This window comes from Stylophora pistillata, chromosome 2 (assembly GCF_964205215.1).
Source record: "Stylophora pistillata chromosome 2, jaStyPist1.2, whole genome shotgun sequence".
NCBI classification, from domain to species: Eukaryota; Metazoa; Cnidaria; class Anthozoa; order Scleractinia; family Pocilloporidae; genus Stylophora; species Stylophora pistillata.
The window spans coordinates 43994828-44014066 of NC_142520.1; the positions used below are offsets into that span (position 1 = coordinate 43994828).

Consider the following 19239-nt stretch of genomic DNA (forward strand, 5'->3'; position numbering starts at 1 on the left):
TAGTTATGCTTTTATCCATTTTAAATCCATTTTAAGTCCATTTTATCCATTTTAAATCCTGGTGGAAAGAAGCACTACTGACAGTGAGAGTTGAGTGTCTTGCCTGAAAAAATAAATACAGTAGAACCCTGCTGCCCCTAACATGGTTAACTGGAACCTTTCAGTAACTTGAACAAGATCTGCTTAATTCCCTTGACCCCATTGGCCACTTTCCTAAATGGCTGCCGGATTAATATTCTTTTGTTTAAATTTAAATTAGCCTTGCTGGCCTCGCTTGAGATAATGTATTCTTTTGAATTTTTAACTGGAGAACAAGGTCAGAAAGGCTAATTTAATTTTAAACAAAAGAATAGTAATCCGGCAGCGATTTATGAAAGTGGTCTATATTTAAATCATTTACAGCAAAATGGTAAACAGCACAATAGCAGCAGCAGAGTGGAAAATTAACATAATAAATAAACAATTAAGGAATAATTGAGAAATAAAGACAATGACTTAGTCAGAGCTTGGACCCAGTCTATTTGATCTACAGTCCAGCAAACTAATTTCTGCATCTCCCCAAAACATAATTCCCGACACATTGATTTCTGATAGCTCGTTATTAATCATTGATGGTTCACATCCTTTTTTAATGCCATTATGTCACACAGTAATTAATTTTACAGAAGTCTGGGTGAGATTAGACCAAACCAACACTTAATCAATGACCAAAAATCTGTCAAAGTACTTCTCATGAATGCCCAATTGCTAAATTTTATCATTCACTCATTCATTTCTTATGTACAGTATATCAAATAGAAAAAAAAAAATTCAAAAAAATCAATCATTACTACACTAACTGCCAAGAAATTAAGGAGGCTCAAAACTAAATGAACTTGGCTGAGAGTAATACAAAAACAAGATCTTTCCTGCTTTCACCATCTAATACAGTAGTTTAGGAAACTTCTCTCATGAATGACTGCCAATGATGGAATTTGTGGCTATGACCTCAAAAGGGGGCCATGCAAACCTCATCAGTGAATCTCTGCAGTGTTGAGTCTACTGAACTTCTATATCATCACAATACCAGCTGTGGGCCTGGCACGTGTAGCAATATGTTCTCTACTCTCTCATGGGGGTAGAACAACAAAAACAACAAAAATTATTGCATTCTCTGAGATCACTGGGAAACTCTTCATCTCTCTGTGAGCCAGAAGGTACATGATAGAGGATGTGATCCCAAATTTGCTGTCTCGCTTTAGACCAGCTGTTCTTCCCATCATCTAAGAATAAATCTTGATGATCAAGTTATTTCCTTCGGAGTCTCTTCACAAAAGTAACCTCATCTTTACTTTGAATGCCATAACTGCAAAGAGAAACAAATCTTACACTAAAGGTGATCAAAATTGCTCAGTCACCCAAGCTTTCAAACCTTTCGGGCACACTTTTTTTTTTCTCATTTAGTTTTTATTACATATGTGCAAACTATAATCAAAATTTAAGATATGGGTGAGATATTTCTACACGGAGAAATGAGGTTATTCACATGAAAAACAAAACTTCCCTTAAAAAAAAATACAGTCAGTCTGAATAATTGAAAGTATAAAAATTGCAAAATAAATTACATTAATAATTTTTTTCAAAGTGAAATTCTTTACAAAATGTTTAATAAAAAATAGAAGTTACACTCTAAAATACTGAGTCTGCCAACTTATAACTACAAGTACATGTCTGCTCTAAAACAAACAGTTCCATTTCTCAATCACAGTCAGAAATAAGAAAATTAAGTTTAAAATTGCGCAGTTTACAGTTTATATCCTAATATCAGTGAGTAAATTCTCCATACTGTTTTCTTTAACAAATGGTAAACACCACAGCATACACTATTGAGTTCTGAATGCATGTGGGAATTTGCTAAGCATGAAAGAAGCATAAGAGTTGCACAAGGTGATAGCTCAGAGAGTGACTCTAGCTTCTCGAGTGCTTAGCAAACCTCCCAAGTGCATCCATAACTCAATAGTGTATGCTGTGGCATTTACATGTACCATTTGTTTTATAGCATAACATTGAACATTGTAGCAAAAGAGATTTCTTTTATTTAACAAATCTTACATGACCAGAAAAAACTAGTGTGCGTGGAAAACTAGTCTTTGCATTTGCTCACACCAGAAGTGTACACCCATTGGAAAATGGTGGATGCTGAATTGACCAATCAGAGTGTGCACTTTTCTTTGGTTATGTTATAATTACACTTCCTAGGGAGACATGGAGAGTTATTTGAAAAAAACCAAGAGCTTCTTTAGCTGCATGGTGATCATTTCCTTTCTTCTCCATGACCTTAATGTGTGGTTCAGGTCGAGTGATATTGTAAGGAGAAATTAGATGCTAGTCACTCTCATGGGTTAAAGCATTCTATCATAATACATATATCTTATTAACCAAGCGCGAGGGCTGTACTGGGAGAATATCGGCCTGAGGTCTTGACAGTACGGACTGAGCGCAGAGAGGTCCGTACGAAAATGACCGAGGGCCAATACTTTTCCAGTACGGTCCTGAGCAAGCTTGGTTAATAAGAGATTTATTATATGACTGAAGTTCAAAGGGACACAAGTGCAGTATCATTCGCAACCATTTGGGATAATGCCCAGTCCAATACTGAGAGAATATTGACTGGCAAAAGAGCATTTTGATTGGTTGATTTTAGTTATTGGCCCTCTGACTGCCCGAGTCATGTCATAATATTAAATAATTCATAACCATTTCTACCCATTGACTTACTACATGAGTGGTTGATGATCCTCTGTTAGCTTCTGTCCTTCAAATGACAACCAATAGGTTTTCCAAACGTACTTCCTATTAATTATAACTTATATGTATTAAATTTATTACATAAAGATTTGTGCAAAGAAAGATTAACATTTAATTGTTTGTCTCAAATATTGGCTTTGATACTGACCAGCAGTTATGCTTTTTAATAGTAGGCATCCATGCTTCATGAATTTCAATTTCTGTATCTCTACTGAAGTTTTAGCTTTGCATATACGTAAGTTGAACAGGTCAAGTTAATATTTGTTTTATAGCAGCGCTCCCACACACAAAGCGTGCGTGGAGCAGAGCCCCATACCCATGGAATATGGCCAACCTCTTTTTGTTTGGTTGTCAAGTGACTGACCGAGCATATGTGCCTTCAGATTGCATGGGTAGGGTAGGGGACACTATCAAAATGAAGGGAGGGGTGTCTCAGGCAAGTCTTGGCAACTGCACATCTTTTATGTTATCATTAATATTACGAACTTGGGAGCTCTGCTTTTAGGCTTGGCTAAATCTATATATTTAGGCTTTATAACCCTTCGCCACAAGTGTGAGTGTTCCACTATAAAATTCAACAAGTTTTCAAGTAGAAAGCTAAGAGATGAAATGAAAATTAGGGTACGTTGTTTGATTCAATACCAAATTTTCAAGGCTACAGAGTGTAAAAACATAACAATGTATAGCACACACAAAGTGGTAGACTGATATTTTGATCTTGAAAGTACAGTGTATAAATCTGATTATATCAATCAGAAATATCAAACTATGTAAAAAAATAAGGCCGGTTTTTTTTAGACAAAATTTAGCCTTTGTTTAATTAGACTGTATTCTAAAATATGTTGAATTTGACTAAATCTCTTACCTCAATGTTTATTTTTGTGGGCAGTGTACAGAGGACAGAAAGCTAGCATTGAAGGAGATATTAATATTAAATGAAAACAACCCCCCTATAGAAAATAGAGTGTAAAATGAACATGATTCAATTTTTTAAATCCACTTACCAGGAGACAACATTTGGGCCTCCTTCCCTAGATAGTTTAAGTGAGATGTGTCTTTGTATTGCCTTCTTTAAGTCATGCACTGTTGCATTTTGGATGACAACAACAGCTGAAGGTGTTTTAAAAAACATATAACATTATAATGTACTCACTGTATACATAGAACCATCAAGTAAATAACATTCTGGGCCCAGGTGTTCAAACACCGATCAGCGCTAACCCAGGGTTCAATTCTAATCCAGGTTTCTATATTTCTCTGTTCAAAAGCTGTTGTAGGATGATTTTCCTGCTTCTTCCCAAAGCATTCAATCATCAAATTGCAGACATGCGGAATTAAACTGAATTTTCTTTTAAAGCTTTCAGATCTGCAATTAAATTTTACACTAACCCTGGGTTTTCTTAACCCCCTTTTGAACAACCTGGCCCTGTTCTTTTGGCTTTCATCTCTGTCCATCAGAGTTCCCTCAAGAGTTAATAATATTTCATAATTATTCACCAAAGTAGAGTTGAACAGTGGAGGGTATGAACCAATCTGCAAAGGGATGAGGTATTAATGCCCACCAATGTCACTGACACTGGGGTGAAAAATTGTTTTTAATTGGTATAGAAACCATGTACAAAACAAAAATGTAGTTTATCTCAGTCAGTATACCAAAATGTGGTTGCATAAGACCCACTTGACATGCAATTTTGTCTCTTCGCTGTTCTGAGGTGAATGGTACCTGGTAATCAATTTTGATTTAGCCAGTCAGAGTACAAGAAAGGCACTTTTCACTTGATTGTATAGCACAGGTGTATCTACTAACTATAAGAAATTATTGGGTGAGGTTAGGTATGATATAATGATTTATCAAAACCCAGGTCTGAGTTGCCAGCCAAAGCCAAACGGTGAGGCAGATAACACAGACACAAGGTTTGGCAATTGATTAAATCATGCGAAAACCCAATTCAATAATCGTTTTATCATACAATGTACATTATCTACAAAAAAAGGGACTTCTATAAGTTTGCAAAAGTTTGAGAACATTACACTGGCGAGGGTCTTGTAAACTAAGCAGAACTTGCTCAACATGCTGCCTATAATATCTGCTGTAGATATTGGGTTATCGTGTCAACTTCGTATGTTATTGTATATTGATTGAATGCTTCTCGACCAATTAAATTTTTCATGGTAAGTCTAATATATAATAATATTTTCCTCATTAAAGTAATTTATTTTGATATTCTTAACCTATTTCTCTATCAACAATTAATTGAGTAGGCAGCTACAGTTGTTTCACGATTAAAAATTCTACGTTAGAAAACATTTGAGGTTCTTCTTACGTAGCAAAGTGCCTTGTTCATCTTGCTGACGAACGTTCACAACAATAGCGCGGCCATGTTCCAGTGCAATCTGCGAGTTCACTTCATCGAGAGTTGGTTCATTTGGCAATCCAATAAGCAGTGGATCTCCCATTATCTTTCCTAGTTGTTCAGTGAAGAGAGCCATCACTTCTGGATGCGATAGAGAGTCAATCTTTTTCTCCAATTCTTCTAGACTCCCTAAATCGTCCGCCATATTGACTTGAGATTCATTCCCAGGTTTTCTCGAGGTTCCAATCAAAGAGGTTCGCCTGCCTCTTTTTGCCGCGATTAGATTACTGCCAACATTCATTTACTCCCACAGATAACGTAAATTGGATAATGATCTCAAATAGAGAACAACTTAAGATTACTATTCTGTAGTCTTTTCCTTTTCCTTTTATGTGAGTATGCCTCTGGAGCCAAAAAGAAGAAGGATTTAGAGACAATTGTTGAGGTATGTGAACCAATGTGAACCTCGGATAAACTACTTGCGCTTAAATGGCTGCAGGTAATATTTCTTTGAGACAAAGCCAATTTCTGAAATTTTATGAGTTTTGACCCGAATTTGGATTTCAGCTTGTCTTCGAAAAAATAATTATCTCTAAGGTCTGTAAAGTTGGCATTATTTGTGGGAAATTTCAAGGAATTTGTCGCGATTACCTGCTTGCGCGGGTTTTGTTATGCAGTCGAGAAAACTATAGTCTAAAAGCTCAAGTTCTCAAACATGGCATGTAGACAGGAGGACTCTGGTGAATTTTAGAGCAAAATATGTTGTGGCGAAAATGAATTGATATACGTTTGGTTAGCCAAAAGTGGTTGAGGCTGAACTTTGTTGTTCAAATATCGATAAGACTGTAAGTTGTAATCTATTGTGTTTTCCAGTTATTTCTGCGGTGATATGAACGAGCGAGATTAATCCTTCGCGGGTCAAAGGCTCTAAAATATCACGCTTTTTTTTTTTTTTTTTTTTTTTTTTTTAATCCTTTACGCGGTATTAGCTTTATCGTGACTCAAAATAACGTTTTTCCGAGCGTTTCTGTTGGAGAAACAGTAGAAAATTAAATTATGAAGAATATTTTTTTCTGTTTTATACAAATAAAATACAATTGTAGTCTGGGTTATTTATGTAGGAGTGTCACGACAGGTGTTCTAAAGTAATGCTGGGAAATTAATAATTTATTACGAATCTTGTCTCCAGGCAGCAGTGATTTTAATATCTTGGGTTTGATCGCCAGTACCGGTCAGCGGTATCTGGGTTGAGCATGCGCTTTGAACTGCTTCTCCTCGTGGCGTCGGCCATATTGTTTGTTACTCGTTCGGAGTCTAGTTTTCCTGTTGTGATTAAAGCCTTTCACTATCTGGACGTGCCTTGGTTCATTGTGTTAACTCTCCTACTGGCGTGGTGGCAGTGTTCGGTTCTACCCAGGCCATATTTTCGCCGAAGAACGCTATTTTTCGCCTCGTCCACGTGAGCCAAAACAGTGTATCCTTCGCCGTGTCAACACGTTCCAGAGCCCTAAACGTGAATTATGGCTGCAACACACCGTGCACCGAAGCAGTGGTGCCTCTCCAAAGTGGAATCTATCAATTCCTTTGAAAACTGGAAACAAAACCTCATTTACACTCTTTCTTTGGACAGCAACTTCGCCCCCTTCCTCGCAGATGGATTCACATGGTTAAAAAAGACCAGGGGCCAGCCGCTTCGAGGTCTTCAAAACGATGGCGAATCAGTGCCATTAGCTCGTCGCCTGACAGCCCGCCAAAAAGTTAACTTCCTCGAGCTGATGTTAGGACAGATCGCCAACTATTGCCCAATTATCTCTCGTAATACTCTGGTGAAAAACTCTACATCCCTCGAGTTCATCTGGCAAACCATCAGGCAGCACTTTGGTTTCCAAGTCACCGGGGCTCAGTTCATTGACTTTTCCGAAATACACCTGGCTGCTGATGAGCGCCCCGAAGATCTGTACCAGCGCCTCACAGCATTCGTAGAAGATTCATTGCTACGTGCCAACGGCTTAACCCACAATGGCCAAGCAGTGCAGGAGGATGAGGAGTTAACTCCTAAACTCGAAAACTTTGTGGTCCTCACTTGGTTACGCCTCATTCACCCCAGTCTCCCACGACTGGTTAAGCAGCGTTATGGTACAGAATTGAGATCCCGTACTCTTGCCTCGATCAAACCTGAGATCTCGCAGGCCCTCAATTCCTTACTCGAGGAAATCCGCACGTCGGATGATGCCAGAATCCTGCGTGCTGCTGTTGCAGATGATTTTCGTCGCCCTCGTCAGAGTAGCAGGGGTGTTCCTAGAGCCCGTCCCAGACAGCCCCGCCAAGACAAGGTCTGTCCTCTATGTAAACAGGTTGGCCGTTCTATGACAAACCACTTCCTCAGTCAGTGTACCTTCCTCCCCGACAGTGACAGGCGTTTCATAGTGAAAGCACGACAAATCGCCGGCATCCTTGACAATCACCAAGAAACTGAGACCAGTCCTGATTCTGATTCACCAGACCCTGACACAACATTGCCAGGCCCGGACATGGTGGCCTACCGTGTGCAGACCCGCCAGTCCCCTTACATGGATGTCTTTCATGATCATCGAGTCGTGCGCGTCACCCTCGACAGCGGTGCAACTGGAAATATGATACGCCAGTCAACCGCGAAACACCTCGGCTGTCCGATAATCTCAAGTGCCCAGTCCGTCCAACAGGCTGATGGCTCGTCTCAGCTCCAGGTGATAGGAGAAATTCGTACCACCTTCACCCGGGACCACACAAACTTCGCGTTTGAAGGTCTCGTAGTTGAGAATCTTGATGTTGAGGTACTTGCCGGTACCCCCTTTATGGAGACGAATGACATCGCTGTCCGACCCGCTAAGAGAGAGGTACTACTAGGCAATGGCTCCGTCTACATGTATGGGTCCAAATCTCCACCCAGCCCTCATGCAACCGCACGTAGAGCATTTGTCCTACGTGCCCCCGCTCCATCCCAGACAGTGTGGCCTGGAGAGTTCATGGAAGTACGTCTACCAGACGATGCACCTTCTGACTCGGAGTACGCACTAGAGCCTCGCATCGACGCACCCAGTGCACACAATCTGAAGCCATCCCAGTTGTGGCCACAACCTGGTGTCGTTTCCAGCGTTGCCCGAGCCATACGGATTCCTAACCTATCAAGCGTACCCCGCACTCTCAAGCGCCACGAACACTTCTGCCAAGTCATCCCTGTTTTTGAGCCTCCCGAAGTCCCATCATCACCCCCACCTACTGCTCAGCGTCCGTTGCCGCCCTCCAGTACAAGTTACTCTGCATCCGTTCAGGTTGATCCAGACAACACCCTCCCCCAAACCGTTCGTGCAGACTTCCAATCACTACTTACAGAGTACGACACTGTATTCGACCCGCAATTCCCTGGGTACAATGGAGCCGCTGGCGCATACAAGGCCAAAGTCAACATGGGTCCTGTCGAACCTCCTCAACGGAAGGGTCGCCTCCCCCAATACGCACGGGATAAGCTCATCGAGCTCCAGGAAAAGTTTGACGACCTAGAGAATCTTGGAGTCTTCCGCCGCCCCGAAGATGTGGGTATCACCGTTGAATACCTCAATCCATCTTTCCTTGTAAAGAAGCCTAATGGTGGTTCCCGTCTCGTCACCGCCTTTTCTGATGTGGGCAGATACAGCAAACCACAACCATCCCTGCTACCCGATGTTGACTCCACGTTACGGCTCATCGCCCAATGGTCACACATAATTGTCACTGACCTTACAAGTGCTTTCTACCAGATCCCTTTAGCCAAAGAGTCCATGAAGTACTGCGGTGTCGCCACCCCCTTTAAAGGTGTACGGGTGTATGCCCGCTCCGCTATGGGAATGCCTGGCTCAGAGACTGCTCTAGAGGAGGTTATGTGCCGTGTTCTAGGCCCCTTACTTCAAGATGGAGCCGTGGCCAAGATCGCCGATGATTTATACTGCGGGGGCAACACCCCTCAAGAGTTACTCCACAACTGGAAGAGGGTCCTGCAAGCTCTTCACAAATGCAACCTGCGTTTGTCAGCCCACAAGACCATAATCAACCCCAAGTCAACCACTATCCTTGGTTGGATTTGGTCTGCCGGTACCCTGTCTGCCAGTGCCCACCGCCTCAACACCCTCGCCACGTACCCTGTGCCAAACACCGTTGGTCGTTTGAGATCGTTCATTGGTGCGTACAAAGTCCTGTCTCGTGTTATCCCACGGTGCTCTAGTTATCTAACCCCGCTGGATGCTGTCACGGCTGGACGTACTTCACAAGAATCCATCACCTGGTCTGATAGTCTCAGGGCTGCATTCCATAATGCCCAGAAGGCCCTATCCTCAGCCCTCTCTATCACCTTACCTAGACCTGAGGACCAACTATGGCTCGTCACTGATGGTGCAGTCAAGGACCCAGGAATAGGCGCCACCCTCTATGTGACGCGCAACAACAAGCTACACATCGCCGGTTTTTTCAGCGCTAAGCTGCGGGGCACTCAGACAACGTGGCTTCCATGCGAAGTAGAAGCCCTCTCCATCGCTGCTGCTACAAAGCACTTCAGTCCATACCTCATCCAGTCATCCAATAAAGCCTGTATCCTAACGGACAGTAAGCCATGCGTCCAGGCTTATGAGAAACTATGCCGCGGCGAGTTCTCCGCAAGTCCTCGCGTATCTACTTTCCTGTCAGTTGTCAGCCGCTACCAAGCCTCAGTGCGACACGTCTCCGGCGCCTCTATCCTCCAGTCAGACTTCGCGAGTCGAAATGCTGCCCCTTGTGAGAATGAAACCTGTCAGATTTGCCTGTTTATCGCCTCAACCAGAGATTCTGTTGTCCGAGCCGCGACTGTCCAGGACATCCTCCAAGGCAATGCCCGCCTCCCTTTCACCAGCCGTCCGGCCTGGTTGGCCATACAGTCTGAATGCCCAGACCTACGCCACACGCACGCACACCTTGTCCAAGGCACAAGGCCTTCCAAGAAGCTCACAAACATCAAGGACGTCAAACGCTATTTGCAGGTCGCCTCAATCGCAAGTGATGGCCTGCTCGTCGTCCAACGTCATGATCCCTTGTCACCGACCAGAGAGTGTATTATTGTCCCGCGCCAGGCCTTGGATGGCCTCTTGACAGCCCTTCACATTCAGCTCAGCCACCCTTCTTGTCACCAGTTAAAAATGGTTGCCAAACGTTATCTGTTTGCCCTCGACCTGGACAAGGCAGTCTCCCGTGTTTCTGATGGATGCCACTCCTGTGCAGCAATTCAGAGATCACCAACAGCACGAATTGACCAGTCCACTTCGCCTCCACCTGAAGCTATTGGGCAGTCCTTTGCGGCAGATGTCATAAAACGTTCTCGCCAACTTATCTTTGTACTCCGTGAAACAGTGACCTCTTACACGTCCAGTCTCTTTCTTGAGAACGAACGCCACCAAACTTTGCGTGATGCCATTATAAAGCTCTGCGTGGAAATGCGCCCCATGGATGGTCCACCTGCTGTGATCCGCACCGACCCTGCACCCGGATTCAAGGCCCTTGTCAATGATTCACTCTTAAAGAAACACAGAATCACAATTGAGCTTGGCCATGCCAAAAATCCCAACAAGAACCCCGTTGCAGAGAGAGCAGTCCAGGAATTGGAGAATGAGCTGTTACGTCAGGAGCCTCTCGGTAGTTCTGTCTCTCCCCTCACCCTTGCCGTAGCCACTTCAGCCTTAAACTCACGTATCCGTTCAAGAGGGCTTTCCTCTCGAGAAATGTGGACCCAGCGGGATCAGTTCTCAAACAAGCAGTTACCCCTCGCAGATGACCACATAATTTCCCTCCAGCATGAGCAGCGTCTCTCCAACCATCCTCACAGTGAACGTTCCAAAGCTCCTGTGCAGTCAAGGCGTCCTACCCCCCTGATCGATATTGGTGATCTTGTGTACCTTCATTCTGACCTCAACAAGTCTCGTGCTCGTGACCGCTATCTCGTTGTAGCCATTGATCCTCCATTCTGCAACATCAAAAAGTTCATTGGATCCCAGTTGCGAAGTTCATCGTACCATGTCAAGCTATCTGAGTGCTTCAAGGTCCCATCTGACTTGGGTGATCCCTTCCGTGCCTCTCCGACCCTGCGCAAACACGACTCTGATTCTGACGACGAAGATGGTCCTACTACAACGACTCACCCTCCACCCTCTTTGCCTGCCATCCCTGAGGCCATCGCAGCTTCCACACACCCACCAGTTGTCAACCCTCAGTCTTACAGTCCAGCCCCTGCCTCTCCCGTTGACCATACCATGGATGATTTCGCTACACAGTCGCCCTGCCCTGATCCTTCCCCAGTGGAGTATGCAGCCACCTCAGCGGTGCCTTCTCCGCCTGCCCTACGGAGATCATCGCGCACCCGCCGTCCTCCTTCTCATTTTGCAGATTATGACACTGAACTTTGAACACCAAACTTTGAACACTGAACTTTGACTCGCCCGCGCGTGTCAATTTGTTAGTTAGTCTTAAGTGTATTTTAAATTGTTTTTAGTTCTTGTTCCTCCTTAAAAAAAAAAAAAAAAAAAGAAAGAAGTCACGCCAGTACCGGTCAGCGGTATCTGGGTTGAGCATGCGCTTTGAACTGCTTCTCCTCGTGGCGTCGGCCATATTGTTTGTTACTCGTTCGGAGTCTAGTTTTCCTGTTGTGATTAAAGCCTTTCACTATCTGGACGTGCCTTGGTTCATTGTGTTAACTCTCCTACTGGCGGATAATCTAATTTGCATGAAATATTATTTGTGAGGAAAGAAAAACATTAAGATCTTATCAGAAATTTATGGAGTGTTCTTTGATAGAAGGGTGCAACTGGTTCACAAGTGATACATACAATGTAACTCATACATTGTAACAATGAAACATATTCTCAACATGTATCAATAAAATAAGCACAAGATTTTAATTTTAATATCTAGCAAGAACAAATAAATTATGGTTATAAATTGTGCCTAATAGAAAAGCAGTTCAATTACCTGACAATGTTTATATTGTTGAATTGAGACCTATATAGACACCAAAGTGGAACAAAGGGGGAAACCTTACAGTCTCATTCCAAAGTCTCATTCGCAGTTTTATTGGAAATATAATATCAGCAGACTAAATGTGTTCTCAAAATCTAAAAAAAATATAGTACACTCAGGCCACCAAAATTTTAGCAAGAAAATAAATTATGTACAGTATGTGCTGTAACCTGAATTTTCTCTGATATGTGATGGCTCTCAATTCACTATTTTATTGCCAAATTTGGAAACTGATGATTGAGGGATATGATTTAGATTGTGTCAAATTAGGTGAGTATTGTAAATATAACTGAGGTGTCAAAATCAAATTCAAGTGATTAGGTGAAGAGATTATAAACATTCTCTCGTAGGTCTTCACAGAAAGTTATTTAATTTGTCAAATTAGGGAAGCTTCCATGCTTACCTGTAAATAATGCAAAAAAAAAAAGAAGATGATCAAGAAGTCTTAAGAAAATTATGAAGAAGTCTGGGATTTTCATTTGTTATTTTACTTTAGGTGCTGCCACTATAGCTGGTAAAAATGTGGTCATGATCTGACTGCACTTGCTGGCTAGTATCAGAAATCTCTTGTTTGTTGCACTCACTCGTTCAATGTCCCATACAACCAACTTGTGTGTGTCAATACCATATAGACTATCTTTCCATGAAGTATTCTATATGCATAATCTTTCTATTTCAGTACAAGCCTGCTACCTGTGAGGACAAAGCAGATAATGGTGACATTGTGTCTGTTCACTATACAGTATGTACATGTATAATTATTGTCTGCTTCTCAATTAAAAGAGGGGTCAATAGAAATTCCTATGAGAAGGATGTTCTCACATGCTTACATTTTTGAAGGAAAAGTTTGAACCAAAAAAACTGGAGAATATTGGGAAGGGGGGGGGGGAGGGGAAGGCTTGGTGAATAAAAACCAAAATGCCTTCTGTTATTTTGTTGAACAAGACATTTTGCTTGAAAGTACAAAGAGAGCCCAGAAAAGAGTATGGTTAGAGCCATACAGTACATGCCTTTCTTCCTATTGCCATCTTTCACTGAAGGGCAGGAAAAATGAATTTAAGTATCATGAATGGTAATTTAGGGTAAACTTGGTGATAAGGGTTCTGTACTCACCCTTTTCTTGCCCCATCACTTTTTGCCTTAAAAAAAGCATTAACCAAATAATACAAAATAGACTAAAAATAAACAAAAAAAAACAAAGCAATACAAAGGAAAAGACAAATCTGGTCCTTGTCCTGGCTGTTAAGAATAGATATATTTCACATCCCTTCCCAATCACATCCAAGTCTCTCAGCCATCACTTTAAAAGATCATGGAAGACAAATTAAATAATCACGAGGGTGCCAAGCTGTCATTAATGGATAGATTTTGCCATCTCTACCCTGTACTTTTTCACCGTCACTTCAAAAGACTGCCTTATGAAAAAAAAAATCAAACAAAGTAAACAAACTGCCAAAACAACAATAAGTAATGAACAAACCTGATCTCAGTTCATATGAAAGATGTTGCTGTCATAAATGTATGGATTTCCTTATTTTCTCAATGAACTCTTGTAGGGTACACTGGAGAATGGACAAATGTTTGACTCATCACTAGCAAAAGGAAGAGAACCACTTGAGTTCCAGTTGGGCAAAGGGAAGGTTATCAAAGGTAACTTCCTGTTGGTCTTTTTGATTATTTAGCTATATTAGTCTGAGAAATTTCGTTTTGGTGTTGTAAAATTATCTTGATAAAGCCAAACTTGTTGCTCAATTGCTAACCAAAGCAAAACTAAACTCCTGAAGGAGCTAATAAGAACTCAATGTAACAATAAACAAATTGTGTGAAGCATGAGAACCACTCAAGTGAGCATTGGTGGTAAATGTTTTCTTTTTAATCTGATTGGTTGACTCAGTAGACAGAGCTAGTTTTCTTGAATGACCAATCACATAGCAAAGTGAAGGAAAACTTCTGTAACCTTTGTTACTGTCAGTACTTACATATAGTCGTATGAAAATTACACTGATTGAAGTATTCCTTTGACTTCTAATATGTGAATTTTTTAGCTACTAAGAATGATGCACATCCATGAGATATAGTGAGGTGTAAAACTTATAAAGAAAAAAACATTTAAAGCCAGACTAGTAAACAATCATTTTTGGGAGGACATGCTGATCTCCTCCCTATGTAAGCAAAGACGAGGGATGATGTTAAGATCAAGGGTGGACATCAAATTGTGACAACATCACTGTTTATCTGGGGTGGGATAGGGCATCGTACAATCTAGCTTTATTTTTGGTAAAAAACAAGGAAAACAAAGTGTAGCCAACTTGTAGGTGAAAAAGTACGAGTCCTAAAACTAATGGAAGCGATCAATGAAATGAGTTATGACTGTGAAGATGCCAATTTTAGCAGCATATAATAATACTAAATAGCTGCACTGATACCAAAGGATTGCCAATAATGGGTACATAAAATATTTCTTCTCTGCCCCCCTCAGTGGATCCCCTAATGTACAGGGTGAAGTTAGATATTTTAGTGTGCAGGTTACATTGTACATTTTTGAAGAAACACTATAAATATGCAAAATGTGTCTTAGAGGTATTTCCTTCTTAGTATCCATGTCTTTTTTGATACTATTATCTAGTGGGTTGCTCTGCATGAATGAATGAATGAATTCCTTATTTATATTGCACCTTTTCTATACAATATTCAAAGGTGCTGAGTACCCCCCATCAATTTGATAGACACTACACAAAGATAGACCACAACACTGGGCACTATGTGCCCTACTCTTTTCGAACAGTGTGTGGGTTCTTTAATGCCCCACAAATTTTTTTATCACTTACAAGGGCTTGTGAGACGGGACCTCCATTTATCGTCCCTATCCGAGAAGACTGGAAAGTCTAACGATTTGCAGATATTATTACAAAGGCAGCACTTTCTTCTCAGTTATTTAAAGACCCTGAGTGTTGGTCCGGCCGGATTTAGACTCACAACCTCCCGCACAACAGTCCGGCACTCTACCAATTGAGCTAACCGGAAGGCGGTCTGCATGCATGTTTGATGCTTGCAAGATGTCTATTTTCTAACTGAAGATTCCAGTCTACTAAGCCAATTAGCCAAATATACTGGGACTAACTTAAAGTAACTTTGATTACATTTGTTCGACCATTAGTCTCCTTCGCAGCTGTTGTTTGGGCTCGTCATGCAACGCTCCCTCTCCCACCAACGGTTGGTGGGAGAGGGAACGTTGCATGACGAGCCCAAACAACGGCTGTGAAGGAGACTATTTGACCCTTGAATTGTCAGTTTGTTAACAAATGAATGTAATTTATTCTGCACCATTGAAATTACTTGAATGCTGTTGTTACAGTTAAATTTTAAATGATATTGATAGAGGTTAGTCTACCAGTCATTTGCCTCTCAAGCTTTTCCATTTTTGGTGCCCAGGTTTGAATTTAAAACCACCTCAATTTACCAATCTGGTCCAGTTGTTGCATGTTCAACCATTTACACATTGGGTACCTATTTTTCAATAACTTAAAGGTTTCAGTGTATCTTAATTCATTCAACTGTGCTAGTTAATTTGACTACATTAGGACCCTTCGTGATATCTAACCTGGCCTGGTGAGCATCATTTAAAATAAAAAGTAAATTGTATTTACTGTGGTAAAAGTGCAGGCAGAGATAACTTCCATTATTATGACCTCTTCTACTGTCTGGTTAAAATCCACTAGTTAAAGCTCTTTCAAGATTTCCCCATTCTTGATCTCATGTAAACAATACCAGCAAGCTCACCAGTTGACGAGTAACTGCCACTTTAACTTTATCACTCACTGGTATTTCTTTATCTGTTGATTTTATTTAATTATTTATTTATTTTTTAACAGGTTGGGAGATGGGTATAAAAGGAATGTGCATTGGGTAAGTTTTAGAGACGCTATGTAATTAAAACAACAACAATAACAAAGTTGGAAGATTTTCTTTTTTCAGCAGACAGTACCATTAAGCAGTAGACTTGTTCTAGACTGGAGCTTTGCAGAATTTCCTGAAGTGAAAGAAAAATACTGGCTTAAAATTTTACTTCCATAAAGAACAAATTGGGGTGCAAAAAATTGTGCCTGAAGATAGGTGCAGGAGCCATTAGTGGCTCCTGGTGGGTACTATTTTCAAGTTCTATTCATTTGAAATAAATTATTTGCAAACATAACTGATAATAAGATTGGCGACCAGCAGCTGCTACTCAAACTCACTTTGAACCTAACAGCCTTACTATAAATGACTTTCTCTCCCTCCTTTTCTTTTTGTATAGTCTACAAATAAGTTCAAAATCCCTTTTCGGGTCACCATTTTTGGGGCCCCCTGCAGTGAGTTTACAGAAGCAGTGCTCAGACTATTTTGCAATAGTATACACTTCTGTTATTTTTATTTTGCAGAGGAAAAAGAAAATTGATCATCCCTCCTCACCTAGGGTATGGAGCTCGCGGAATTCAGAATGTTATTCCTCATGAGTAAATGTTGATTATATTTATGACCATGGAAGGCATAAGGTGGTCTATAAGGACAGAAAATCGCCTGAGCATGTGTGCAAGTCTTGATTTATGGCACAAGTGTTGTTTTGGAAGTTTTCTTAATTGAACTGGGGCGAACGAAATTTTAAAACTTTTTCAAAACGTGAATGGCCATTAATCACCAAATGGAAAAGTACTTTGTAGGATCATTTATTTATTATTATTTATTATATTTATCATTAAATTCACTTTTCAACTCTCTTTGGTACTTCTTTGGTACACATTACTTAGAAAACTTTTCATGGGTTGGAAAATGCTCGTGTTTTCTTTGATTTGGTAGTTTCATGAAACAATTGTGGAAGATCAACGAAGTTAGTGTTTATTCGGAATGTTGTATAACTTAGCATTGTTTGTTTATCTGATTCTGAGGAGTGCAATTCGTAAATTTCATATTGCAATCTATAACTTACTTTAGTTTGTCACTGACCAACCACGAACGGGATATGTGTTGAGTATGTGGAAAAAAGAGGAAAAAAAGGCCAAAAAGGGAAAAATTTCCTATCTTCTCATTATAACATAGACAGAGAATGGTCAAGAAGCCTTATAGTTTTGCTCTCTCGGCAAGATTTCCGCACAGCCCCATTGTTTATTACGAGTGCAGTTCTTGGATATAAAGAAAGCAATGGCGGAAGCAGTTGATCGCGTTTGAGACATAGACCTTGTTTAAGAATAGTATGAGTTAAATTATACCGAAATCTACTCGCTAATCATGATACTATTATCATATTACAGTACGTTATTGAATTAACAGAAAATCCTAACATTTTCCTATTTTTGTTTTATTCACACATAGCCAACTCTGTACTGATTTTTACAACCGAGCTCATGTCTATTAAGAAGAGGTCGCTGTTCGATCCAAAGTTACTTCTGCAAATAGGATTTTGGCCGGTCCTGGCTGGAATGATTTTGTACTATCTCTATAGAAAGGCATCTAAGGAATCTGACAAGCCTGAAACAAAGTCGAGCAAGAAAAATAAAAAGAAATGATAAAACTGTAAACTGTTCAAAATTATATGGCGTTACAGTATAGCCCCTTATTCACCTGCAGATGGCTATAGCACGGTTCTACTTCCCCTCCTTTCCGCAACTTTTCATGCGCAACGCTTGATTTAGCTCGTGGATCACTCCTGGAGTAATCGGCGCAGACACTAGAACGTAACTCGATTAACTCGATTGGTGATTGAAAAGAGAAAAGGTGACAAGGAATCCCATAAGTTAGAGCTGTAATTAAGGCCAGATCCTCCATAAACTGAGCAATTTTTTGGCGAGTAGATATGAGTTTATATTAAAGTTCAGATATAAAGCGCGCTGTCATTGGTTGGAAGGGCGTGCTCTATTAGAGTTTATAGTTCTGCATCCTTGACCTACATCATAAATAGATATTTAACTACCGGTATTTTTCCTTATGATTGGAAGGTAGCCAGAGTCACTCCTATTTACAAGGATGATATCAAAGTAATCCAAATAATTATAGACCTCTATCTGTCTTACCGATTGTCAGTAAACTTATTGAGAGGGTAGTCTTCAACCAGTTATATGACTTTTTAATGAGGCATGATTTACTTATCGATGCTCAGTCGGGATTTCGACCTTGTCATTCCACTTTGACTGCCCTTCCAGATAAAACCAATGATTGGCTTTCTAATATGGACAATGGCTTACTAAATGGAGATCTTTTTCTCGATCTGAAAAAAGCTTTCGATACTGTTGATCATGAAATACCACAGTAACTTAAATAGCTCAATTTCTATTGACTCCATAAGCTTAAAATGGTTTCAATCATATCTGACTGATCGCAAGCAAAGAACTTATGTTAATGGTTCTCTTTCTGATTATGGCTCCACTGTGTGTGGTGTCCCTCAACGTTCCATCCTGGGACCTATATTATTCTTGATTTATACAAATGATCTTCCCGCGAGTAGTCTATCCTCAACACCAAGACTGTATGCTGATGTTACTTGTCTTACCCTTACTGCTCATGATCCTACTGATCTACAAATAAAGCTGAACAGTGATCTAAACAAAAATCCAGTCTTGGCTCCAAGCATGTAAACTTAGTCTTAATGTGAAGAAAACTAAATATTCCATTATTGCTACTCAATACGAGATCTCACATCTCGATCATCAACCTGATGTAAGAATAAAGGATATGGATAGAGTCGGAACGCACAGATACCTAGGGTCGAAATTGATGATACTTTAACGTGGCACTCTCAAATTAATCAGATTGTTAAAAAAGTATCAGCTGGACTGGCAATTCTAAAGTGGGCCGCAGTACCGCGTGACACCTTAATTAACATGTACAATGCGCTGGTTGTTCCCTTTTACCACTATTGTAGCCCAGTATGGGGTTGTATCGGAAAATGCCAATCTGAGAGACTCCAGAAGCTACAAAATAGGGCTGCTCGTACAATAACCAATTCTGATTATATGACGCCATCCTCTTGTTTATTACATGACCTTGGCAGGGATAGACTTGAAGAAAGGCGAACTAA

General features: G+C 40.7%; 3 protein-coding genes across 3 annotated transcripts; 2 read left to right on the forward strand and 1 right to left on the reverse strand.

Moving 5' to 3' along the window:
- Positions 1 to 595: 595 nt before the first annotated feature.
- Positions 596 to 5369, reverse strand: LOC148739713 (U11/U12 small nuclear ribonucleoprotein 25 kDa protein-like). Its single transcript, XM_088750097.1, has 4 exons — positions 5112 to 5369; positions 3792 to 3897; positions 2758 to 2832; positions 596 to 1345 (listed from the first exon to the last, which is right to left on the reverse strand). Exons 1-4 carry the CDS (start codon positions 5344 to 5346, stop codon positions 1288 to 1290), a joined length of 474 nt encoding a protein of 157 aa, XP_088606223.1. The 5' UTR covers positions 5347 to 5369; the 3' UTR covers positions 596 to 1287.
- Positions 5370 to 5481: 112 nt separating this feature from the next.
- On the forward strand, positions 5482 to 18771 carry LOC148739714 (FK506-binding protein 2-like; the record flags this gene model as incomplete). The annotated part of the gene is made up of 6 exons (XM_088749550.1): positions 5482 to 5586; positions 12871 to 12933; positions 13748 to 13841; positions 16064 to 16097; positions 16610 to 16680; positions 17538 to 18771. Coding segments are annotated over 6 exons (561 nt in total), but the record flags the coding sequence as incomplete, so codon positions are not given.
- Positions 6369 to 11846, forward strand: LOC148739715 (uncharacterized). The gene has a single exon (XM_088750030.1). The coding sequence runs from the start codon at positions 6662 to 6664 to the stop codon at positions 11579 to 11581; it is 4920 nt and encodes a 1639-aa protein (XP_088606156.1). The 5' UTR covers positions 6369 to 6661; the 3' UTR covers positions 11582 to 11846.
- Positions 18772 to 19239: the final 468 nt, after the last annotated feature.